The sequence below is a fragment of the Pezoporus flaviventris genome, unplaced genomic scaffold (genome assembly GCF_033815535.1).
Source record: "Pezoporus flaviventris isolate CSIRO_AGI_PZ_B2104156 unplaced genomic scaffold, CSIRO_AGI_Pfla_v1 ptg000002l, whole genome shotgun sequence".
NCBI lineage: Eukaryota > Metazoa > Chordata > Aves > Psittaciformes > Psittacidae > Pezoporus > Pezoporus flaviventris.
In genome coordinates, this window is record NW_026892550.1 from 85754045 (window position 1) to 85782032 (window position 27988).

Genomic DNA, 27988 nt, shown 5'->3' on the forward strand with positions numbered 1-27988 from the left:
ATCCAATTTAAACTTCCCTGTTTAAGTTTGAACTCGTTACCCCTTGTCCTGTCACTACAGTCCCTAATGAAGAGTCCCTCCCCAGCATCCTTATAGGTCCCCTTCAGATACTGGAAGGTTGCTATGAGGTCCCCACACAGCCTTCTCTTCTCCAGGCTGAACAGCCACAACTTTCTCAGCCTATCTTCATACGGGAGGTGTACAGTCCCCTGATCATCCTTGTGGCCCTCCTCTGTACTTTTTCCCAACAGTTCCATGTCCTTTTTCTGTTGAGGACAGTAGAACTCTACACAATACTCCAAGTGAGGTCTCACAAGAGCAGAATAGAGGGGCAGGATCACCTCCTTTGACCTGCTGGTCACGCTCCTTTTGATGCGGCCCAGGATACGGTTGGCTTTCTGGACTGTGAGCGCACACTGAAGCTGGCTCATGTTCATTTTCTCATCAACCAACACCCCCAAGTCCTTCTCCGCAGGGCTGCTCTGAATCTCTTCTGTGCCCAACCTATAGCTGTGCCTGGGATTGCTCCAACCCAGGTGTAGGATCCTGCACTTGGCACAGTTAAACTTCATGCGGTTGGCATCAGCCCACCTCACAAGCGTGTTTAGGTCCCTCTGGATGGCACCCCTTCCCTCCAGCATATCAATGGGATTATTCCAAAGCACAGCATTTGGGGTGCATGGTTAAAACATTTAGAAACTTCACTTCATGGAGAACTTCGCTGTTTTCAAGTGCCAACACAGCCCAGCCCAGCCAAATTTTTTCATGTCAAAAGGCCATGCATATCAAGTTACAGTAAAATGACTAAGTTTGTAAAAGAAAGAATGTCTCAAAAAAGAGCAAAGCACACCAACTTAAACACAGTTGATCCTGCCCTGGACAAGCATGCATTGTACTGCCTTCTGAAGTCACTTCCAACAAATCTAATATGCATTTCATGCAAACTTTATTTAGATGTGATCCCTGGATTTATTTTTCTAATAATGGTTAAATCAAAGTTTTTATAACTATAAACAACTTTTCCTAGTGTGTCCAAAAAGAACAAAAACTTTTAATACATGTAATCTTAAGCTTCTGACCTGCAGGAAACTGCCTCTCAAATATTTTTAAACACAGCAAATTGCTTAGTTGGATTCAAGTCTTTCAGTAACCATTTAGGTACTTATACCAATCCCTTGGGGAGGCGGAGGGAGGGGCAGGAGAAGGAAGATCCTAACACTCCAACATCTGTTTGCAAATTGATGTACATACATTAATATCGGCTCCTTTCAATAGCAGAAATTCCAGAATCTCAAGCTGTCCACAGTCTGCTGCATAGTGAAGAGGCTTCCTCCCACCTTCAAGTGTCCGGTTGACATCTTCACCCTTCAATGTAAATGTAATCTAATAAGCAAAATTTTAGAGCTAACACACCAAGACCAGCTTGAAAAAATGCAACACCTTCAAATATGCTGAAGAATGATCCAAATATTTAAGTCATTGCCACAAGAAAAACAAAAATCGAGCTGCTTAATTTCCTTTCCCCATCTATACATTTAAGACTGTAATACAATCTTGGTCCCTCCTGCCACACTGCACCCTAAGTGTACTAAGTATGCAAGTGCACTAGGTAGCTTATGATTAAAGAAAAATTAAAATATCATTAGAGCCTGTAAAACATGCTCCCATTGGCTCATTTTGCTTTTCCTTCACCCCAGCTAGGATTCTAGTTATCTGGCTAAGTTACTTTACCTGCTTCTATACATATTGATGCTTTGCATACTGAAAAACCAGATGCGTAGAGAAGTCAGCGTCACAACTACTGGCAAATAAGTACAGTCCATCCATAACTTCAAACCCAATCATGAAACTGGACGCTTTTATAAATAGCACCTGCCAATTCTACATGACACAAAGTCTGAAGACAGTCAAATCAGGACACAGGAAGCTGAATTCTAATGCCACTCATACTAGTGAATTGAGACATCTCGTAAGGCGTAAACAAAATTTAATTTAGTGAGTGCTTAAGCAGCTTTGGTTCCTCACCTTGGGTTGTGCAACTAGGATAAACTGATTTGCTGCACTTCTGTGATGACAAGAAGTTACTGGAAACCAAATACTGACAAGCTGTGTGGTAACTTCTTGCTCATATCTGCAAGTAATGTTAGTATTTTAGGGAGTGGCTAAATTTAGCACCGTACATCAAGCCCTGCACCTCCACAGAAAAACAAGAATTTCAGTTGCAGCACCACTCATACTTCTCTACAGAGCCCCTACACTTCCCTTATTCCTACCCCAAATCTCTAGGAAGAGCACAGAATAGAAGGCTTGACATGTATCTTTCAGACACTACCTCCCTTTAAGAATGGAAGAGAATATTGTCAGAAGGAAATCCTGTTCTGCATTTGATATTCTGTATTACCAGCCAACTAACAAGATGACTCTAGATTTCTCGTATCAATAGGCTATTCAATTCTTCTCATAATATACCACGCTGAAAGTCAAAGCAATACAGCAGTGTTTAACTGTTGTTTTCAGTTGTTAAACTGAAACACTGCACATTCTGTGGTTTGAGGTCAGCACTTCACACTATTGAAGGTTCTGGCTTCAAAAAAGCATGAAGTGGCAGCAAGTAGCACAATTAAAAAAAAAAACCCTCTGCCACCACTGCTAGTGACCCTGAAACACAGCTATGGCTTCTGACACATGTTGGATGTTGGGAAAAAAAAAAAAAAACACAACCTCTTATTTTATCTATGTTTTATTTTTATCTATGATTTGCAGAAAAGCAACAAATTATACTTCTAAACAAAGTCTACCACAGTTGTAGATACGTGGATTATAAACACCATACAACAGTTCATAATGTAAAATGTAAATTTCCAGTGAGAGTAACCGAAGGTCTAATTCTTTGCTTACTAGTAAAGTTGTTGCAGATAGCTTTGTGATGTAACTTCTCTTGCTGAATTTCAGTATAAAAAGTTGGTGGGAATTATGTTAACAACTGTGTCCCAATTTAAAAAAAAAAAAAAAAAAAAAAAATTGCCCAGATCACACGACACTAACAGCACACCAACAGCCACATTATTGAAAAGTACAGAAAGAAGCAGCATATACTTAACTCATCTAGAAAGTTAAGCTCTATCCATATTCTTACTTGCATCTTGACACTTCCCATCAATTTTAACACAGATGGTATTCAAATAACACATGATGTTAAGAGACACATTAAGGACTGGGTTGCATATGCTTAGGAAGCCAACCATGTAGAAGCCATGCAATCACTATCCCAAAACGGGCTCTAAAATACTCTGATGCATACTACGACACAGTAAGTAAGGCAGTAATGGAGAAGGACAAGCAAGTTAACCCCTGGTACAGCACCCCATAAAACTATAAAGTTCACACTCAGAAAGAAACTTAGAGTCATACCTTAAGACTAAGAAAGTCCAGCAAAGCTCCCCCTTCCTTAAGCTTATAAACATTATTTGGCTCATTGGCTTACACTTACTACTGATCTCCTCATTCTCTCCTAAACTGGTTGTGGAATAAATTCAAGCTAGACAAGACAAACTTTCAGAAGGATAAAACAACACCTAAGCACCAAATTTTCTAAGTTTCCCTTAAAGATGATGAAAGCCTGTTTATAGGGAAGTACCTAGCAAAAACTCCGCAAAGAAAGATGTCTCAAGTGCAGATCACATGGATTTGAATACTAGCACTGAGAAAATGTGCCAGCAGCATTCAAAGTCAAATCTAAGAATATCTTAGTCCAAATTAACAGAAACAAGATATCCAATAAGTTACAAAAATAAAGCAAGCCCTCCTAGGCTCTGTAATAAACAAAGTAAAATAACCAGTTGTTTCATGGGTGTGAAAAAGGCACTGTAAAACAGACCACTGACCATTATAAAACTTCATTTGGCCTTTCCTACTCCTAATCCAAGACATATAGAAGTAGGAAGGAAGATAAATCAATTTAATGTACAAGGATCAAACCTGGCCTTGAACATTTCCAGGGCCAGGTTGGATGGGGCTTTTAGCAACCTGGTGTAGTAGAAGGTGTCTCTGCCCATGGCAGGGGGGTTGAAACTAGATTATTTTCTAAAAGATGCCTTCCAACCGAAACCATTTCATGATTCTATGGATGTAATTTATAAATAAATATGCAGATATGGGTGGTGTATGCTCAGTAGTTTGTTTTGTTTTCTGGGGCTTTTGTGGGTTTTTGGTGTTTTTTTTCCTCCAGATGGAGTGCATGATCAAAAAGATTTGGAGACCATTTGTCTATAGCTCTATTGGTAACTACAGAAACAACAAGTGAATTCTTTTTCAGAGAGAGTTTAATTCTGGAGGACTAAAAAGTTTCAGTGGAAATTTTATAGGTCAACTAAAAATAACCCTAAACCTTACCTCTAAACACAAATTAATCAGATTAAAGACCAACTGTTATAAAACTCGTAAGAATATCCTTACAGTTCTACTTTGGAAAGAAAAGGTGTCTTTAGACATGAAAATACTGACTTTGTATCTTTATTTGAAATTCTACTAAATGTCTCAATCTTTGTCTACACCAGCTGCTATTTATGTGCTTAAATAAGTCTCCAAGATACAAGTTCCATATAAAATCACCTATAAAATGAGAAAGTCTGAAAACTGCTAGAACCCTCATAATCCAAATTGTCAGTACACTGGTGCCAAAGACAGTAGCTACTAAAACTGCAACAATAAGCCTTTCAGTTTGCTAGACAGTGATGAGAAATACATCTAACATCCTAGGTAAGGTTGTCAAAGATTATCTAAACAAGCTGCTGTTCTCCTTTAAGCACTGGATTTACAGTCCTGTGGGTGTTGACTTTTGTCTTCACTGCATGAACACTCCAAGTTGGATTCTCTTGATTTTCCACAATATTCTGTTCAGCTACACCAGTGAGAGATGTTGACTTAAGACAGTTGGGTACCCAGTTTTGACAGACTGACCAGCCATGACAGACCACATTTTGTATAGGAAATGCATCTTTTCTGTAACGAGACATCTAAAAAGTGATTGACTACGCAATACGGAATTTAAGAGTTCACATTATCAAAGAAATTTTATTTTGTAGTTATAGCAACAAGCATCAAATACCAGTTCATATCATAAAGAGAAAATCTAAGCCTAAGGTCAAGATTTGAGTCCCCTCTCAGATAAAGCAGCTCTGGTGAAGGTGTAGCTAATTATGTCCACAGAACAAGACAAAGTGGTGTCTAAAGTCCTGTAACAGGCTGAGGCAGGAAAAGAGTTATCGCTATGTAAAGTTTTTTGAAATTATTGTGGTTCTGAATCCTATCAGCCAAAGACATCATACTGAATGTTAAGAGCTTGGGTATCAGCAATCTCATCAGATGATGATTCTTCATACTGACATCCAAGACAGCTAAGCAACCAGTATCTTGGTAGGCTGAAGCTAAGACTGTACCAAATCACTGGTAAAGGTTTATTTTAGAAAAGACCATACTCAGCTCAGGCATATGGTCAAAACCCACATGAATTGCCAAAGAGCACGATTTTTCTTTTACATCTCCAGAAACAAAATCTTACAAATATTAAAAAAAAAATAAAAAAAATTGACAGAATAATTCTCCCAGGAAGTTTGATGGGATGTTTGCCATCTTCTGGAGTCTAACACAGCAACAATGAGGTCAGTCATTATGAGGATACAAGGAGGCATAATGTAACCAGAACCAAAGAATCATATTAACTTCAAAATAAAACATAACCTTAGCCAAAGGCTACACCTCTTCTGAAAGAAGATTATTTAGTTTCACTTTCCACAGTGAACCTACCAATTCACTAACAACTGTAAGAATGTTTATGCAAAACCTCAAAAAATAATTTGTCTTTGCAAAAGGAAAGACATAACCACCTCATTAATGACCTTCCAGAATACATTGAGTTTACTTAGACATTTAAGGCTAAGTCTGGCATAAACCTCATCAGTAATGTTTTTCTTTGCAGGTCAAAGACCAGCTATGTAACATTAAAATCCAGTTCAACACATAAAATATCAGAAACAGCAGTTAGCTGGTATCTGCTTTAATCCCCTCTATCAAGATCTGTTTATAGGTAAAGTCTCCCTGTGTAATCTCCAATTACTAAACAAGACAGCATGAAAGATTTTTATAGCATGTTGATGTTATGTCCTATTTAGAGATGTCACACACATGGATAACAGTACAATATTCAATTAGAAGGACTTTAAGCAAAAGTGGGCTACCAAATTTTCACTGAAGAAAGTGAAAACACTTTCAGAATTTTCTCTGCTTTTTAAATAACTAATAGTAGCATCATCTAAAAGCAACTATCACCCACTTTCTGTAATGGAACAGTTCAATCCATAAAAACAGCTGTTCTAATTTCTTCAGTGAGTACTGTCAAAATTAATTACTCTTGAACTTAATTCTTCTACTACCCTCTATTTCGCACATTTTCCTTGCTCTACCTCTTCTTGCCAACCTACCTACACAAAACCCCTGGTAGTATCTCATCTCCTTTTCCAGTTTAAGTTCACTCAAGGTGTGGCTTTTTTAGTTCCACTCCTGCACACCCTGGGAAAACATCTACATTCTTTTTGGAAACCTACCCTTAATTTCACTTATCATGCTCCCCCTCTTTATATCTAAGCTCAGAGAGGAGTCCCCTAACAGCCAAACTACCCTTCTGTCAGAACAGCTGGAGTATCCCAGAGTTATCTGGAATATTCTGCACCTTAACAGCTACCTTGAATAAGTCTGCCCAATTTAATTTCTTGTTCTTTCGCAGCCCTAGTTAAAAGAATGAATGATTTCACTGACTTTGCCCCTAATGAACATTACAGCATCAGCTCTTTGAAAATGTTGAATGAACATAGTCATAAGTTTAGTCATAAATTACAAGCTCATTATTTTCCAGGCAGATTATTTAACCACACAAAACCAATCCTGTCCCTGAACAGCCCTTACCTTTTCCGTAGACTTTAATACACAGACTGTAGTCCATGGCTCATTTGGTCTAGCTTTATCTGCTAACTCACCCCTTCCCCAGTTCCTGCCAGTTTCAAAAGCATTTAGTCAAATGAGCTAAACTAAACTTATTTAGTGTCACTCTAGTATCCCTACAGCATACTCTGTGTGTTTCAATCGCAGGCTTATTTTACTGTAGCACACCAACTGAAACCAAATCTGAACCATGTATCCATTCACTCAGGCATTGTGGTTTGCCAGTAGTATTGCTCTAGAACATTACTGACATGTGATTAATGTCACAGCTTACTGATCAGTTTAGAAGCTATTTACAGTAGTACTCCTAACCACAGTTTGATCCTTTGTTCCCATGCATCAGAATTAGTGGCTGAATGATGAATCCACTGTGGGAACTAGTAAGTCAGAGAAACAAATTGATCATTTTCTTCTTTCCAGTTGAATCTGTCCTTTCATCTTATTTACCACTTGGCACCTGATCACACCAGAAATAAGTAGCTGGGATTTACACTGCAGTTCTACCACAGGAATAGAAACTGAAAATTGTGACCTCATTAAATCCTATTGCATAGGTTAACTGTATTAGTAGAGCAGCATCTGTAATACTGGTGGCATTAAAATGCTTTTTCAGATATAGAAACTACTTCATATCCCCATATGTACTTATTCTGTCATGCAGATATAACTTAATTTCCCCATTTCCTGCAACCCTTTTATTCCAGTTTTAATGAAAGACACCATATCCCGTGCAGTCAGATGTCCTTAAAGTGCAGGGAAGCATCCTACAGGGTACTAGATAATTTCTGTCTCTTATTCTGGAAAAAGATTAATTCACTGTACACTCTGTTGCATTACTTCCATCTCTTCACATACAAAGGATGTCTATTCTTATAGAGTATTAGGTAACTGACATTTTAAATATAGCAGTAACTTTACTGCTGCTGTCAGTGTGAAGGAGGAAGAGTGAAAAAAAATCCTCCTTCTATAAAGAAAAGTCCTATAGATGAGATATTCCAACTATCTTACTGCATACTTCCAAATTCCTCATATTTTACTATCTTCTACACCAGCCTTTGTTCATACTGGTTGCATTTATTTTTAAAATTTCAACAAAAGAGATTACATGAGATAATTCATCACAGATATTTCCAATCAAGCTTATTGTACATATCCATAGCAAAAGATGTTAAGAATTCTGTTCGTGGAAAGCAAGAGCATCTCAGGCTTCAAGCACTTATATTCCTCAAGTGTAGGAACAATAGACAAATATGTGCAGATAAAAGTAAAATTTGGGTATTGTACCTTATTGTTTCATTGTCACATCACAGTGCATGGCCTTTGCATCAGATGGATCACATGTAATATTCCTTTACGCAATATTCTTCACTTTAAAGTATATTTTTTCACACCTGAAAGAGTAAGCTTTTTTGGTTTTGGTGGAATATAGATAACCTGAGCCTTGAGAACACTTGTAGGTCCTCAGCAATCCTGATGGCCCCCAAACTCCACTCTGAACATGTTCCAGTATATCAATGCCTTTCTTGAACTAGGAAGCCCAGAACTGGTCACAGTACTCATATGCAGCCTCAGAAGTAGTAAGAAGGGAAAAATCTCTTTCAACATGCTGGCTGTTTTCTTGCTATTACAGACCAATGTGCTGCTGGCCTTCAATAATGTAAGGCTACGCTGCAAACTCATCTGCATTTGATGGTTACACCAGGACACTGAAGTCCTTTTCTGAAAAGCTCCTACTTAGCCATGTGACTAATCAGGTCATATGAGGAACCTGGGCTCTTTGCACATAAGCCCAAGGAATGTTTCAACAGTGAGAAAATTTCAGTAGTGAGAAAACTGCTAGTTTTGAACCTCAACTGAACTCAGCTGTCATACTGCCGCCCCAACACTTCTGCAACTTCTACATTCTCTTCAGTTGACCATTTTGCTTTCACCTTATGTGTAACTCTGTGTATTGATTAGATTGCTGAAAAATCTGTGACCAGGCAAGAAAGTTCTATGTCCAAATAACAGCCTTGAAAAACACTCTCGACCCAACATTTCTCACATTGTCGTGAGCGAGTCCCAGAATGCAAAAGCCCTCAAAGCATCTTAACCTTCACTTTAAATGAGCTGCGCTATCACTTCATCTGTATTCAAACAAAGAAAAACATATAAACAAAAATCTGATCTTCCACCACAGAAACAGAATTTTATACCTCACCTCCCTTTAATTCTTTTTCCACTAATCAGTTGCTTAAGCACAGAACTGGAGCCTCAAATTCTACAATTAATTTTCTTTGAAGGCTTGAGAAGAACTAAAATTGCATGCTAAGAGTTCAAGAAGCTCTCATTTTTCACTTTTGACAGCACAAAAACAAAAGAAGTGGAGGTTTACCACTGAAAACTCAAGTGCTACTATCTCAGTTTTCTTACTATTGAAATTTTTCCACTGTTGAAATATTCCTCAGGCTTATGTGCTGACAGCCTAGATTCCTTACAGTGACCTGACAGAGTGCTTTCATCCTCCTCAGTCTGCTTCTGGAGTGGTTCCATATGTATTCCATTCCATCACCCTAGTTCTCACCTTATGATCGCCAAAGAGCCGATTCACATACTGCTAACCTTAACTCCAAGCTGGATTTGTAGTTGCCTTCTTCCAGTATATGTATTTCTGTAAAATGCTGGAAAAAAATCAACAGGATTATAGAACACCACTTCTTAACAGAGCTCACTGTATGAAAGTATTCACCTGGTGTGCACTTTAGGCCTTCAGTTCAACAATCCCACAATGTTCTAACTCTTCTGAAGTAATGATTTAGTTCAATTGAGTTTTTCCCCCCTACAGAATAGTCCCAGCATCTAAAAAGCAGCACTGACTTTGAAGGAGTTTTAATTCCTGCCTAGATATAAACTAATCTAGCACTTTCACAGGTCCTTGGAGGTTACTGACAGAAACACAGTATCACAGTATGCTAGAGATTGGAAGGGACCTCAAAAGATCATCTAGTCCAATCCCCCTGCCGGAGCAGGAACACCTGGAATGTGTCCAGGCGAGTTTTGAATGTCTCCAGAGAAGGAGACTCCACAACCTCCCTGGGCAGCCTGTTCCAGTGTTCTGTCACCCTCATTGAGAAGAAGTTTCTTCTCAAGTTTAAGTGGAACCTCTTGTGTTCCAGTTTGTACTCATTACCCCTTGTCCTATCATTTTTTGCCACTGAGTAGAGCCTGGCTCCATCCTCATGACACTCCCCCTTTACAGATTTATATACACTAGTAAGGTCACCCCTCAGTCTCCTCTTCTCCAAACACCCTTAAAACAAAACCAGTAATTCAGTCCTGATGGCTCTTTGTAAAAAAACTATTTCTACTTTTCAAGTGTTAAAATTAACACAACTCAAAATACCTTCAAGTAGCAGCAACAATAAATTATTCCCTTCTCCCAAGTTGGTTATACAATCTTCTCTAGAAATTTTGTTATGGTAACCAAAATGGAGCGCTAGCCTGAAGCGGTTCCTGTTGGGAAGAGCAGAGAGGGTAAATATCTGCATCCGTTACTGAAACTGACTCAGTTTCAAACTGCTACAGTAGACTTACCCTCAATATCTGCTTACCCTCAATATCTGAATACAAATATTAAGATAACTGAACCACTAGTCTAGTACTTTAGACAAGGAAACCATTTTTGTAAGCTTCTAGGTATTCCATCATAACTGCAGACTAACATGCAATTTTGACGTTGCAGTCTGTTTTCATTAAATAGAAACAAGAATAGGAAATTCCAGTCATCCAGGAATTCTAAAAGTCATCACGGACTGGCCAGAGGGCAAAGATTTTGGAATGTCACCAGAGGAGGAGGTGATGCATGAAGAGGCCCCACCACATAATAAACTGTCAGAAAGTGAAAAGCAATATGTATTGTTTACTGATGGGTCCTGCCATATTGTGGGAAAGCATCATAGATGGAAGACAACTGTATGGAGTCCCTGCCGACAAGCTGGAGAACCTGCTGAAGGAGAGGGTGGATCAAGTAAGTTTGCCAAGGTGAAAGCCATCCAGCTGGCCTTGGACATTACCAAACGAGAAAACTGACCAGTACTTTATACTGACTCATGAATGATGGCAAATGCCCTGTGGTGGTGGTTGCAGCAATGGAAGCAGAGCAACTGACAATGCAGAGGTAAATTCATCTGGGCTGCTGCACTGTGGCAAGAGATTGCCACTTGGGTAGAGCTGGGTATCAGTTGGCAGGTGGTGAGCGGTTGTATTCTCTTCCCTTGTTATTTCCCTTATTATTATTGGTGGTAGCAGCAGTATCTTGTGTTATACCTTAGTTACTGGACTGTTCTTATCTCAACCTGTGGGAGTTACATTCTTTCGATTCTCCTTCCCATCCCTCCAGGGGAGAAAGGTGGGGGGGAGTGAGCAAGCGGCTGTATGGTTCTGGGTTGCTGGCTGGGCTTAAATCACAACAGTTCTTTGTGTTGTCATTAAACAGAAACAAGAAGAGTTCAAATGACCAGCTTGTAACACAACTTCCCACATATTATTTAAACTTTTCTATTTTTTTTCTCCCTGCAAGAGGAAAAAAAAGTCAACATTCCAGGATTGCAGAACTAGTAATTTGGTCCAGTAAATGAAAAACAAATTCCACATTTCCACTCATCCTGATGCACTGAAACAACTATTCAAACAACACAGGAGGCCTAAGAAGCAGAAACATGTATATATATTCTACTTGGCAAGATTATTGAGTCTCAAGTTTTCTTGTCCTTATCTTCTGATTCAGAAGCAAGATGTCGAAAAGTTATTGACCCTGCTGCCCTGGTCAGCAGTCAAGCCTAAAAACAAGAGTAGAACACGGTGAAATAACTAATACCTCAAAGGCTGGGTTAAGTCCAAAGAATAGAAAGGGAAGGAAGAAGACTGAGTGTTTACCTTGTGAATTGTTTACGATTTTGAAGCAGGCTTCTTCAGTTAAAACCAGCAGTAAGTTCCTGTCAAAACTGAGAAACCAATTAATTGTAATTGCAAGTAAGCAATTTCCCATGGCTACTGCAAGAGTTTTGTGCAGGATTCAAGTTTCCACTTGAATCATTCAAGTTTCCACTATATTTTTAAAAATTACTTACTTCCAGTTAACTAAATAAATTAACATAACCCTGTCTCATTCAGCCTGCAACAGGGAGACTACTGCTGCTATTGATCAGCGGTTCAGCAAATTCTGACCATTCTAGTAGTTTTCTAACTGCAGCCCGAGTGGACCACAGTTGTCTGAACAGAAGCAAATGCCCTAGATTTATTGTATGCAATAACTGCTTTCCACTTGGATAATTACAGAAGATCTAGAAGTTCTCTGGGTTTTTTTTTTTAACAGCAGAGAGCAACTGTATTAGCTAAACCTTTCGACTGATTATCTTTGTGTTCATGGTAAACGAAATAGTAACACCTTTTTGACACTACCAGGGTTTTTCCTGTCCAAGTTTCACAACCTGGAGCAAAAAGGCATTTTGTCCCTGCTGTCTTTTCTACCCTGTATGCTTTGGGGAATATATGGGACAAGACATCTTCATCCATTCCTCTTATCGCGTCTTACTGAAACAAAAACAAATTGCAAAAACTTCCACAAGAAATTCCATAGATTATGATAAAAAAGAAAAATCAAGTTAATAGATGTTGAGAAGGGAACTTCTTGAATACAGAAAGTTACATTCCCACTAAAAAAACGCACACTGGTTTAATCAGAAACAGGTATCTGTTCCAGTGACAGCATAAGTCTCACCAGTTGGCATTTTGCAGCAAGTTCTAAAACCAGAGCAGAGAAACATAGATGTCCATGTATGTTTAAAAAGGGTATCTACTTTGCAGTTCTCTACTTTGACAGAAGCCCTAGCTGCTAATGATAACATTACCACTTGGTCTACACAAGTTAAGGGAATTAGTTAGGAACCTGATGTTGGATTTTGCCTGTCTTGAGGTGGCACTTGAAGTATGCTGAAAAGCTTATATAAGCAGCCCTACACTTACTTTGGCTTAAGCCAACAAAAAGGTGCTTAACAAGCATACTTCTCAGGTTTTGTTAGTGGTAAAATAGTATCCATCTTATCCACCGTCATCAACTGTAATCTGAAGTCCTTTGTCAGAAGAATACAATTCCAGAAACAACTGTTAAATAGACTGAACTACTGAGCCATCTGTGCTTCAATTGTTGTATCAGCATTTTTAGAGACAAACCTGACATATGAGTTGCTCTGTAGAACAGTAATGAACATACCATTTCCTAGCTACAGCTTCTGGAAACACGTGCTACAATCCCAGCCTCAGAGATGTGTCAAATATGTGCATTATTGAAAACAGTTGCTCCCCTCCCTAAATCCTTAACCTAACTAAGTCCTGAATGAGAAATAGTGGAAACCACTCATTATTTCACAGAATCATAGAACAGTTAGGGTTAGGAAGGACCTTAAGATCATCGAGTTCCAACCTCCCTGCCATGGGCAGGGACACCTCACACTAAACCATATCACCCAAGGCTCTGTCCAGCCTGGCCTTGGAACACCACCAGGGATGGAGCATTCACAACTTCCTTGGGTAACCCACTCCAGTGCCTCACCACTCTTACAGTAAAGAACTTCTTCCTCATATCCAATCTAAATTTCCCCTGTTTAAGTTTGAACCCGTTACCCCTTGTTACCACTACTGTCCCTAACGAAGAGTCCCTCCTTGCATTAGTTAAGTGATGAAACAGGAATTAAGAGACCAGTTTTGTAGGTTCTCTTACCTTTTAAAAATTCCTATTTAAAATTTTTGACCAAAAGCGCTGTCTCTTAGTTAGGTAACAGCTCAGATTAACAGCAACAACTAGTTCTGACAGAATAAGCTGTTGCAGACATAGGTATTATTACTTCTACCAAGAGACTCTCTGTCCAGAGTACTGCTTTAACTGATTATGTTAGTGCATTAAATATTCCAGATCATGAACTGAAACAGCCAATGATCAGACACACTTTCTAAGCTACCTTTGCTTAGAAGTATTGTTAGGATTTGTAATTAAAGGAAAAAATGTTTTTACAGCACCAGGGTTTGCCTATCAGACATGATACAGGGGACACTACCAGAAGCAAAATCAGTTAACCACTAATTCTTAAGGAATCACAGCCAGATCTAATGCCTTTATACCTTAATTTGACATGAACCTAGTATTCACTCCCGACAGCTATGCTGAATACTGTATCCACTGAACACAGAGCAGCGTCCATCTTCACAGGCAGCACTGAGCTAGCCTAAAGGCTTTTTCCTCCAGAAGTTATTGGCCAGACTCCATGTTTTAATACTGCTGTATTTTGATCCAATTTGGATTATATACTCTAAAAGCATACTAAGCAGAAAATATTCCAGCCTACATGGGTGCTAAATGATTGCTGAACAGATATCAACCGTATTTAAATCAGAAATCAGGCGACATCTCAGTAATTCAGTTCTATACCATCAGCAGACTGACAACACATGACACTAAAAAGTAAAATCTTCCTGTTCATGTAGCTTCACACAAACTCAAGCTTAACATGTTGGATCATCTAGTCATGGAATTCTGAAAGCAAGTTTGGACAGATAAAAATGCCCTGTAACATGCTTCACATCGCTGGTGCCACTAAGTTTGTATTAGAGTAAAATATTAAGTCCAAGGATAAAGCAATCCAAAGGTTTAGTAATAGGATTCAGGCTATTTCCATCATTAGATCATTGCTCCAAAAGATAACCAGCTGAGCAAAGAATAAAAACCATTACCATCCAATCTGCACTTAGTTACCAGCTCTGAGTTAAAGCATTTTCAATTACTGCAAGAGCTCCAACACCAACATTTGTATTAAAATTCTCAGGACATGTTGTCCAAAGAATGAGCAGGAAGTGACTGTTTTCCTTCTGGAGCAGTAAAGCACCAGCTATTGCATTTCAGTCCAATAGATGCCGGCTTGATAGTTTTACTTCTACACAGGATCTAAAGGTCTGTGATAATAGAAAACACCCCTCACAATAATAAATAGTAATTCTCAAAGTTAAGGTTGTACTCTGTCATGAAGACAGGAGGGGAAAACAGGAAGATGAGTACATCTTCCAAAAAAAAATACTGCTCTAGTTAAAAACAAACAAACAACAAAACCCAAACAACCACCACCACCAAAAAACACAAAAAAAACCCCACTGAAATTTAAATAAGTGAGGCTCAACATCATAAGCATAACTGACTTCTCTACAATGTGAACATGGGATATTGTCCTAGGCAAGATCAAGTTAAGTGTTCTGTCAAACCCAAAGCAGTGAAGCTTAACTTCTAAATAAGTTTTCATATAAGATTAATAGGCATTATTTTCCAGTGCACATTGAGTTTACATCACCTTCATACAGTAATGCATAAAAAGAAGTACCAAAATCAGTATGAGTTCTAGAAGTTTTGTGCCTTAACACAGATTTCTGATAACATGCTGAAGCAGTTCATTATCAGAATCATGCAAAAACAAAAACTTGATCAGAAGTTAAGTTAATCAAATAAATGCTGCTTTCTACTTACCTAAAAAGACACATTAACATCCACAGAATGGCTCTGTAAACCAATTATATACACTTGCAGTATTCAGCTTCACTGTACTACTTCCATTAAAACTTGCCAATATTGATACTGCACTTTTACCACTTAAATAATCTACAAAAGTTATGTTATTTTCTCCAGTTTACCAGGAATTATTTTTTATGCTTTATTTAACACATTTAATGTATTAAATGTATTTATAATATAAATTTATAATGTAAATTTAATACAAGAAGAGAACTAAAGACTATTACTATCTCCAAGATAAGTTTAAGCAATGGATAATAAATGCTTCAAGAAAGGCCAAATTCAAGTTTTTTAAACCATTATAAGTAGCTCTTCTTTGGCTAAATAGATGGATAATACTGTTATTGGAGTTACTGAGTCAGCAATCCAAGAAATAGAGATTCTCCCAAATGCTTCACATGAATACAAAGGTTCCTGTGAAATTTTATACAGGGACATAACACAAAAGTGCAGATCTCACTGCACAGGAGGAACTCTACTGATCATTCTTTTTATGTAAGGACTTGAAACCACCTCCTCCCAATTGCACTACCTGAATCAAGTATTGGAAGTGTTTTGAACAAACAAAAATCCTTTTTAAACATTTATTGCCTATGGTATTTGCATTCGTAGCATCATTAACAAATCAGTTTAGAAGAGGCATGTTGATGGTAACTGTTCTATGGACAGCTCTCTATCTTTTGTCTCAAATGACTTTCCAACTCATCTTTTCTCCTTGAAGCTAGTCTCTAATTTATACACCACAAGTGTGTTAAAAAGCAAGTTCATAAATTACTGGAATTTGGGGAAAGAAAGTATCAGTCATTCAAAAATAATTATCAAGATTTGATCTTAGCTCATAAGAAACTTTGAGCATATTGACTCCATAATTAGATACACTTTAGAATATTCTTTGAACTTTTGCTAGAAGCATGACAGACAAATCTCCAGAATATGCCTTTCTAGCGGTGTTTTGGTCTGTTCAGCTTATTAGCCACTGCATGCAATTACGCTATTTGATTTTCAGAGTGTAGCTGAAGGCTAAGTAAAAAGATTTCACTGTTTCCCTTTTGGCCTGTAACCAGTGAGGAAGACCACAATATATACATAAGCAAGGACAAAAATCTAGACAATAATTCCTTTTGCAGCAAGGAAGTTATATAAATTCTTTTTTTTTTTTTATTTTTTGAGAAATGCAATAACCCCTGGCTTATTATGTATCTGCACTGAACTATATAATTACACTGCATACAAGGGACTAAAACAGACCATAAAAACAGGCAAAGTGCTGAAAAGCAGCAAAATCCAAGTCCCTCAAGCTACTCCAAAGCCATATGCATGAGTATACAAGATCATATTTCTGAGAATTAAAACAAGAATTTTAACTTATTCAATAGCACTTATTAATACTGACTGCTTTCCAAGCCAGAAAGCAGCACAGATACTAGTCCCTTAAGCTTTTAATGAAACTATTGCTTCCCTCTCCGACTATGGCATGCGATTGCAGAATTTGCCATTGGTGCTCTCAATCAACATAGGCTTCAGCATCAATCTGCAGTAAAAAAAAAAGCCAGTAGAATATCCAGCATCTAATAAATATTTCAAAGTCTTTTTAATGAGGTGTGCAGATTTCTACCTACCCCTCCTCATAACAAGCTAAAGCAGAAAAACATCTAATTGTTCAAAACTGCTGAAACCGCAACTTGGAAGAAAAACAACTGTTGTATAACTGACTGGTCAGTTATTGGCACTTACTAATCCCATCTAATGCTTTTGTCCTAGTAATAGGAGATCTGTCTACACAAATGACAACTGCCTCTTTCCACAGAACTGTATTGGCTCATAAATGCCACATTCAAGGTGGAACTTTTGCAGGGGGCGAAATTAAGAACAACTTAATGCAAACCTTCAACTTCAGAAGCATGCAAATTACATAGAAAGAAGTAACTTTGTTCACCCTTTTCTCCAGACACATATTCAGAAGTCCAAACAAACACGAACAAGCCATTAAAAATAAATTAAAAAAAAAAATTAAGAACATAAGACTTAAGCAATACAATTTTATATACCACCTCGCTTTTTGTAGCTTTCCTAAATTTTCTCTTCTGACCTTTCATTTACATATTTAAAATGCCTTTCAACCTCATAAAAATATTTGGACTTGAGAACCCTGTATTTGAGTCCACTGTGTTTTGCTTAACCTTGAACACAGTATTTGACCTGCAAGTCCTGGTATTTTAACAGCTAAGAACATGCTCTGTCAGAACAAGCATACAGGCATTGTTTGTTGCATTGTGAACTGTTCAGGGAATTTCTCATTTATGAATTTTGACGCTGCTGCAAGATCCGTTCATTCAGTATTTTTACTTATGTGGCCTGCATGACTCACCAATTCCACAGTACCAATCAACATTCAATGCATAACCTTCACAACTAACACTACTTTCCACCTATTATTCCAAATGGAGGCACAATACCACAATACAGACCACTGCAGAACTGTTCTCTCAGATATTTAGAAAGCATAGCTCATCTTCTGTATGCCCCCTTATTGAAATAAAAATCAACTAACTGAATTGGAAGACAAGAGCTAGGCTTGAAAAACATGGATTTAGTACAGATAAAACTTACACAAGAGGGAAAACTGAGGTTAGAATAAGGGAAGGCGAGAAGAAAAGGAGCAGTGCTAGAAGTAAAAATTTTCTTCACACCACTGAATTACCTGCTTGTTACTCATAATCTGTTCCTAACTTTGTACTTGTCATACTTGGTAATGCATGTGCTAAAGACTACAAACTCAGACAAAACTGGATACAGTCACAGAAGAGATAAAATTTACTTTCAGTTTAGGGAATGGAATATGTTAGTAAGACTTTCTGCAACCACAAAAAAATAAATTCAATGTTTTATTCTGATTATTCTTTACTTTTTGCAGCAAACACCAATTAGACACAACACAAGTCAGCATAATAACAGCCCAAACAGAAACAAATAAGGAAGTACTTTTTTTATAAGCATAAAAAGTCAAACACGAGTCACATACTTAGACAACCTCTTAAAGACAAGTTTCAGAGCACAAAAGCCAACTAAATGAAAAAAAAACAAAACCAAAAGAAAACCCACACAAAAAAAAACAACAAACAAAACAAAAAAAAACAACACCCCAACACCTGACATCAATATCTCAAAGATATTACTACATTTAGCAGTTCCAGATTCATGATCAGTTTTATCCTGAAGGCTATTTACGTCTCAAGATGAAAATGCCTTCAGAAGGAGTTGTATCTCTGCCTTCACAGAAAGGACAGATTTGAGGATTCTGGGATGTTCATTCAGTCAGCCAGACACTGACTCCACCACAATGCCACCACAAAGGATTAGAGGCAAGTTTGTTACTCCACACTGTTCCTATAAACTACTTTAAAAAAAAAGATGCACAAACTATTAATATTTTGAACAATTCTTTGCTACATATCCTCAGGCTCTTCCAGATCAGACTGGGGAAATTAATTTGCTATCCTGAAATGCTGTTTTTCCATTAGTCTAATATTTCTTTTTGTACCCACTACTAAAAAGTAGCTGCTGTGTTCTTCTGAAAGTTACTGTAGCACATTCATAGCATTTTAGTTAAGAGTACCTCTAACATGAATGTGGAATGTGCTAACAGCAGGTTACAGTAGCAAGCAACTGTTTTGTTTCACAAAAGAAATGCTTAGGTCATCATGTCAAAATATGCAAAATGTATATATACAAAATCAAACACCAAGTTTAAGTAGAACTAAGCAGTAAAACAAAACTGTCCTTAGCAGTCACACTCCAGCACACTCAACAGTAACGAAGAGGAAAATAACAGAAAGCCTAGAATACTCCAGATAAGGAAATATCCACATGCTACAAGTACTGGTGTAACACTGAAATATGCAAGGGGCTTCACAGGGGATAAAACAGTCCAGCATCTCCAAGGTCACTGCTAACCCTGATACTCCCCTGGACAAACTACTGAGGCATGCTTACACTGCACTTTAATCCACGCAGGCTTTCAGGTTTCCTTTCACTTAAAAGCAAGAAAACTCTTTCCCAAGTATAGGCAATTCAGATATCAACGTAGTCATAATAATGACATGTACTTCAGCATTCAATCTAATGAGACAAGGTGAATTTCAATGTATCCAAGGTATGGTTAATCTGTAACTCAAGTAAACTACCCATATACAATGACCATTTCAGTGTTTGTTTTCATTTAGTTTGTCCCTAAAGGAGTAGAAGTCATTCCATTCAGAAGAACTGAGGTTACCCCTCAAAAGTTAAAAGCTATTTATTTCTACATTCCAACAATTCTTCCTGCAGAGTTAAGATTCTCTTTTTTTCACAACACTATACCCTTGACTGCTAACTCTATTTCAAAAAGGTATTTCTAAACAATGTTCTTGTGTTAGCCTCTCCAATTAGTTTTGCAGTAGTCATGTTTTATGCATTTCTCAAGACATGCATTCAAGCATCATTATATCCCAAAGAACTGCAAGACTGTAGTATTACAATTGAGTGAAGGATGTACAGATGCTGTTTTGTAGCCGAGTTACTAAAGGTCCTCTAGGGATTTGGTTTTGTTTCAGCTGTTTGTTTTACTATGTAAAAACCAAGACTTCACACCATAAATGCTTACTATGCAAGCACAGCACATATATACTAAAAAACACATGTCTTACAATCTACCATCACTCCAACTCCCCAGTCCTCTCAGCAAGAAAAACCCGGTGCTTCCAGTTTGGCTGACTGTCCTATCTTCTCAAAGTATTAGGCTAGCTGATTTACCAAACATCACTGTAAGCAGCAGTATGTTTAGGAAGCAACGGTGTAGGAGAATACAGCAGCTCATTAAGTAAGGAATTCCCAGTTAAGCTATGGGAGATGAAGTTACTTTAGAACAAACATTTACTGTAACCTCTTCCTTACAAATCCAAGTTTATCTTCCTCAAAACTTTGTACCCAGTGACTGAATGTGAATTATACTTGGCCTGAGAAATCTACTGCTGACTGGAAACATTACATGTACATGTTGATAGAAAAGTCTTTTAAGGCAATTGTACAGCTTATCTTGTTCCACTGAGGGAGGAGGATAAAGGAAAAAGAGCAAACACCATTTGCATTAAGAAGTTCTAGGCTTAATATACCCTGATCTTCTTCCGACTAGTACATTTCAACCCCTATTCCCTCCCTTGAGTAAAGGAAATTTCTCTAATCCACATGGATCCTCCTCACCCATTTAACTGCACATTTGATTCATCTGTTCACTTGAAAGCTTCTCCTTTCTTTGGTAATTTTAAAAATTTGAGTGGATGTATGTGGGAAGAGTGCAGAATTCCTTCAATTCTTGCAAAGGCACCTTTGAATCAACATATGCTGGCTGTGTTCAAAAGGAAGACATCAAAGACAAACAGTAAAAGCTACTTTTTTAATCTAGTCTTCATAAAAATAGATGACACCATACATAACTGCTAGCATAACACACTAACTACAGTACTTCTGTAGAAATTAGTATTTACCACACAGAAAAAAGTGCTCTTTCCATTTCTCTACTTAAAATCATGTCTAGCAAGATGCTTCTTACAAAAATCTAAGAAGTTTTACAGAACTACTCAAACTATAAAATAATCTTTCACACTTTTATCAAGTAGAAACCAACAGTATCTTCCAAATGCACAGTCTGGCAGGACTAAAATCTTCTACTGACCAACAAAGCAGTATCATTTGGCATTTATCTGTTTCATTGCCACCCCTCAGAAATATGTTTCTGTGAAAGACTCTTTCTGAAGAAAATATCTTAAGAGAATGAAGGATCTCTTTACACAGAGATGTATGAAATGCAAATGGAGACTTTTCCGTCTACCTCTGTATTCCTTCTTTGTCCAAGAACTGTTGAAGTGGCAGAAACTTTCCCTATTTAAGGACAACAATCCTTTCCTTTCAGTGACATAGTTTTCACATTATAGGTTAAGTTTCACCTGCTGTTTGAATCGAAGTCTGACAGATACCTTCCTCTTGTTACCTACGAACTAAATCCAAGATTAAAAAAAAGAAATAATAATGACTCCAAAGACAGAACCTCCACAACTTATTACACACAAGTGAAGAAAAGCAAAGACTCATTTATAGCCTCACTGATGACATCCATTTATACTATTATTGTTAAAGCACCTCAGGTCATCTAGCTAGCATTTCAAGCCCTGCCATTCAGATACAAAACAAAATCAGAGGTCAAACCCTTTATCTAGTAATTGGCAGCAAAATTGCAAGATTATGGTTAAAAGCTGTATTGTATCCAATCAACTAATGAGGAAACAAGACACAAAACAAATGAGAAGCTGGAAACCAAAAGTTTCAGGAAGACAGACAAGAAAGAATTTTATGAAGATGAAGACTCCCACATCACAGGGAGAGGAAATTTCTACTACTGCAAAGTTTATATAAGTAAAATTCCTGAACATTAAATCATACTTAGAACAGGAAAGCAGCAGGGAGCAGAAGCCATATAACTGATAAGGAAGAGAGTCAAAAAAGAACATGCAGCATGGAACAGATACTTTTCCGAGAACTATAACTACCAAAACATGATTTGCCTTCACATATTTTATTAATTTAGGAACCAAGAATGCAAGTTCTGAGGTTTCTCCTACAGTTAGGATTTATAGAGTTCACTTGCCCCTTCTCAATGCATATTTCCTGTTGTGCAGTAAAACATGAGTTCACTTTGGTACTCTTTTCTTCGCTTAATGTACTTCCCTCTACTTCAGTACTTTTGCAAAACGCACCAGAATCTATCCACACCCCCATAAAGCTTAACAAAAATTAGCCAAAAAAATTTTAACAAACTATTAGGAAGGAAGAGGGTCAGTCAAAACTTGCCCACATAAGCTTTGTTTCCACAGGAAACGAGGCTAAGTGTCTACTAGTCCACAATCTGTCAAGAAAATATGCTGGTCTGAAAAGAAAATATTAGAGCTCTTACACTACTGGCAAGTAGAATGATAGCATATTTGCAAGTGGGAGAGGGAAGAATGAATAAGATTAGGTCACAGACGAGGAGAAAGTTCCCACAGTTTACTCACTTTCTACATTAGAAGCAGCTCTCAAATGTATATGTTGTTCAAGGATTCTAATGTTTAATTTACTGCAATTATCTAACCACAGTGTCTCTCTTTCAAGGATTTCTACCTCATTAGTGAAGTTAGATGATGCCCTTCAGCCTCTTTACTATAGCATCATGCAGGTTGGCTCAAGCTTCTTTCAGCAGCAGATGGAACTAAGTATTTGACTTTGCACTGAAGTAGATGAAGAGTGATCAAATCTATTTGCTATGAGTTGCAGCACAACTCAGAAAGAGTGAGAAAGTAAAAAAACCTTTGTGATTAGCATTGCAGTTTATATCTTGCAGATATAAACTGACTCGATGGTTACTGCCAAAATTTTTGCCTCAGCAACAGATACACAAGGATCCATTAATCACTAGTGTGCAGCGAGTTCTCTAGATATATATGGAATTCCTGTAAAAGCTCTAATAAGAATCCAAATCTGCTGTTGAAACACTCTGGAGGCCCCCAAAGCTGAGAAGAAGCAAGACACATCAATGCAACATTCAACTTTATTACAGACATAGGTACAAGACCCTTAAACTGCTGAATTATATTATTCCCAGTTGTTACTTCTAGCACTTTAGAGACAGAGCAGAACATGTGAGTGCACAGCCACCGTGATGCAAAGTCCAGTATTTTAGCTGAAACCGTCAGAGAACACTATTCGAGCCAAGCTGTTGGACTTTGTACTAAAGAAGTGGAAGCACTTACACGTTTCTTTTTACCAAGAATGCTACAAGCTTGGGTAACTTTCAAAGTTGACAAGTGGAGTAGGAAGAACTTAAGTCACCACAGCAAGATGTCAGCACATGTCAAGCTCCCAAATACAGTAATTCGCTTGTTCAGAAATCAAAGTAATTATAGCTAAATTACATGGAAATCTCTGCTCTGATGTAACAGATTCTAGGTAATATTCCTGAACATTAAGAGTTCACTGAAGTAGAACCTTGGCCTTATGTACATGCACTTTCCCTGGAAATCTCATTGACAGCCGAAGGCAAACGAGGACAGAATCCAGCCTCCACGTACAATGTACCTCAAGACTTTTTAGCCATTACACAGGTGTCTACTATTCCTGTAGCACTCGACCTAACTAGATATCAAAATACTTCACAGAAGGTTAATGAATTAAGCCTCAACACACCCAGTGGCTTAGCATCACCCTATTAAGGATGAGCCCTGAGGCACAGAGAGGAAGGATAACCAAACCGAGGCCACACATATGCATATACACATAAGATCAACGAGGCAGACTAGGATAAGGGCTGTCAATCCAGACAATTTCACAGCAACTTCTCCTGCATGCACAAGGGTGGGCGTGGGGGCAGGAGGGGGACAGGGCAATGAGTGAGAAAAGGAATCACAGAATATCAGGTTGGAAAGGACCTCAAGGATCATCGGGTCCAACCTTTCTAAGCAAAACACGACGTAGAGTAGGCATCCCAGCACCCTGTCCAGGCAAACCTTAGAAATGTCCAAAAGGAAGAAGCCCAGAAACCGACAGGGCCGCAAAGAGGGGTACAGGAAGCACACCCAACCGCCTGGACCCTCACCATAGTGCAAAGCTCACAGACTGCCTACCCCCCAATCAGGCTGGATGGGGCCACCACGCCCCAGGCCATCCACTCAGGACCCGGGCGGAGGGCCCTGAGAACTCCCACCTACACATTCCTCCCTCCTCAGCCCACAGCGCCGCTCCTCAGCCCTTCAGCCGCCTGTTCCTACCTTGGCCACGTAGTCCTTCACCTCATCCAAGTCTCCGTTTTTGAGGGCCCACATGAACTCCTTGTCAGACATCGCGGTCGCCAGGCAGAGACGAGGGCGGGGGAGGGGGACGGACGAGGCGGCTAGGGTCCGGCGGCACCTCCAGGGAGCGAGGGCGGCGGCCGCTTACTCGCTGCCTGCCGGCGCTTGGACGTCACTGAACAAGGCGCGGGAAGCACGGGAACGGTCCGACTGCCTCAAGACGGGAAAAGCGGTTTACTTGAGCGCAATGCTTCCACTTCCGGTTCGCATTCCGATCCCCTACCCACCCCACCAAAGCGCCCGCGCACCGGAGAAAGGGACGTGAAGCGCATGCGCGGTCCGCAGGATGCCGCCGAGTCCGCTTTACGCATGCGCCGGCTCCAAGCGTCCATGCGTTCCCGGGGATACCGTGGCTATGGCGCATGCACTCTGCACTCCGGCGACCTCGCCCTGCCGACGGCCCCGCCCCCTGCTGCGGAGGGTTGCCATGGTGACGCGGCCTACGCTGGGTGCCGCCAACCGGCTCCCCTGGAGGGGCCGTTAAGCCTGCCGCTGGCTGTGGGGAGATCCCGGCCCTACGCTCACCTCCCCCGGCGCCCGGCACCCTGCGCCAGACGTTGCGTCTCTGCCCAGGGTGCTGCGGCATGCCGGGGGAGCAGCTGGCCGCACTGGGCTCCGGGGGAGCAGCAGAGCCGCTGGCTCCTGCCTCCAAACCGGTTGAGGAAGTGCGTGTTTAAGTATCTTTTCCCACTGAGGGAACCGAGCGTCTAAATAGCTGTTCTACAAACCCCGAGGCACTGAACATGCTGTAAATAATTATCATAATGCTTGCAAAACATGAGCGGGGAGATATAAAAGGAAGTATATGATAATTAATTGGTATGTTGGAACTTGGTGGTTGCATCTGTCTTTTGAAACCACGTGTTTTGCATACGGAACATGCAGCCTGTTGTGTGAGTCATGCTTGACTGCTAACAGGCAGCCGCTCTTCCTAACCCTGTCTGGCAAGCAGCACCCCAAACATCCTTGGAGCTAAAGCGGCTCTTCTATGGCTGTATGCAGTCTGGGAACAGCATGAAAATATATGGAAACTGTTTAAAGGCAGCAACGCTCTTACTTTCAAGAAGGAGGGGGCAGCCCATCGCACAGGCCAAGAAAATTTTTAAGTGGGAGGGTGCTGTACAACTCGTGATTTTCCAGTGTTTTCTTTATAGTTCTGAACCACAGAAATGTTAAATATGTAGGGCTTTGCAGATTTTTGTCAGGGATTAAATGGTATTTAACTGAAATAGCTACACTGTTCCTTGCAAGGAAATAAAAATCTATAACCTTTCAAGCTGGATTAGTTACTGATTTCACTTGTAAACGTAGAAGTTCTGGAACGTGTGATACTGTCCTTGTTCCTTTTCCTAATGTCATAAAAGAAACCAAAATCTCTGTAAAACAACTCGCAATGCCCTTGCATTGTTTTGTAAATGCTCCCAGCACATGCATAAATATGACTTTTAAGTACTTAATTTTCAATCTGCAGAAATGGTAAGTGAGTTTGGATTGTTTTAGTAAGCTAAATCCAATTTTTTTAATTTTTTTTTTTTTGGGGGGGGGGGGAGACTAAATAATCCTGAGTTAATAACTCTGGTGAAAACATATTTAAAATTCTGAATACTGACTTAGCTATTTGAATGTGCATCGAGGAGCAAAGTTGAGACCATATTTAAAAAAAAAAAAAAAAAAAAAAAAAAAGCTGAACAATTCTCTTGCTATATTTGTAGTCACTAGCCCATGAATCCGATCTTGTAATTTTACCAAAAAATTGCCTATGTTATCCTTACTCCTCTCATCACTGAAGCAGAAAAGGTTTCACATTACCCTCTTTCTCTACAAGTTCTGTTACCTAAAGTACATGTTAGAATCAGACATTTCTCCCCTTCTACCTGATACATCCCTGTTCTAGAGGTACACTCGTCAGTTATCTTCAGGCCCAAATTCTACATGGATTCTGCCTCCTCCGTGGCGAACACTGGATGTCTCAGGCATGCATCGAGAAATACAAATCCATACCTGATACCATTTTCTAACTATTGAATGATGTCATACATGCCTTAAAAGCTGCATGCACTGCCTTAATCCTCTTTTACTATTTTCCAGCTTAGTTCCAACTCCTAGAAATCCATTTGTGTGTAAGAATTTTGGTTCTTAGACCAGTTCTTAATCAGAAAAAAAAGTGTGAAAGAAATGCGGTGAATAAACATTTAGCAAAGTAATTTCTTAAACATTTTTTTCTCTCTGGAAAACACTATAGAGTTACGGACACTTGAAAAGAAATGCAGTACTAAGCAAAATCTGTGAGACCTGGACTTGATTATAATCCTTAAACTAGGAACTGCTTTTACACATCTTTCTGATTACCTTGTCTGTCTTGTAAGTGTTCATTTGTGGAAAGGATCTTCTCTTTGTACTGTCTTGAACCATGTTAGGAGAGCCCTAGGCTGGCTGCCATTTTGATCTTTGGAGAACAAATCCATCTTTGAGAGGGGGTCATAATTGTTAGTCATAGAATTTATGCTGGCCTTTCAGATATAAGCCTTCACAAGGAGACATTCCCCTCTTAGAAACAGTATTTTAGTCCCATCAGCACAAGTTTCAACACAGCATGCAAGTCACGCTCTGGAAGAGTTCTGGACCCCAAGCAAAGTGTCATTTGTGTGTTGATAGAGATACAAGCCAAACATATTATAAGCAGGAATAAACATTATCATGATCAGCAGAGAAGATCTCTGTATGTTCTCTATGAATTTGTGCTTCATTTTCTGCTTAAACCCTGTTATTTCTATTCAGCATCTTCGAAAATTTGAGAGGAAGTAGGAGGTGTATTGCCTCATCAGGAGACAGGGATCATCATGAGTTACGCAAGTTAAAGGTGTAGGAAGACTGCTAGATCAAAGATCTGTGCTTTCTCTAGCCCAGTTATTCCGGCTGAAATGAAATTCATCTATCTGCTTATTGGTGAAACCCTGTTTTGAAGGCTTATGTAACTGCTAAAGTGTCCTAGAGACTCATCCTGCTTTGCTGACCACAGCTTCACTTCCCTAAGTGAATCTCACAGAATATAAACTTTTTTTTGCATATATCTTCATATATTTGCTCATATGCTTTTGCATATTAATGTGGTTTTGCATTTATCTGTTTCAACAAATAAATTGTAATTCATTGTTATATTCAGTTATACAATGTTACTATTGTGTAGTACAAATGACAAATGCAGAACAAAAATAGTCTAGAATACAAGACAATCCAATGAGTTTAGGTACCCAAATTTAAAAAAAAAACAAACAACAACATAAAAACCCAAGAAAGTGACTTGAATACACTGGTTTCCTTGTGGGTTTTATTTAAAAACCATGTATTTTATCTCATATTTACTATATTCCTTTTGCCAAACAATTCATACACAACACCTATTAGTTCCCTAGCAACAGACACAAAATATTGTCATATAAAACTCATTCTATTGAGGAGAAAATAATAAAGCTAACAAGTAGCAGAC

At 38.9% G+C, this 27988-nt stretch overlaps 1 protein-coding gene across 1 annotated transcript in view; it reads right to left on the reverse strand.

The window, feature by feature from the left end:
- MTPN (myotrophin) overlaps positions 1–24622 on the reverse strand; it is a 35617-nt gene extending 10995 nt beyond the window's left edge. The window contains exons 1-2 of the mRNA XM_061444887.1: positions 24421–24622; positions 1252–1365 (exon numbers count right to left, since the gene is read on the reverse strand). Of these exons, the coding sequence (XP_061300871.1) occupies positions 1252–1365; positions 24421–24492 (186 nt within the window). The 5' untranslated portion in view covers positions 24493–24622. The remainder of the gene's footprint in view (positions 1–1251; positions 1366–24420) is intronic.
- Positions 24623–27988: the final 3366 nt, after the last annotated feature.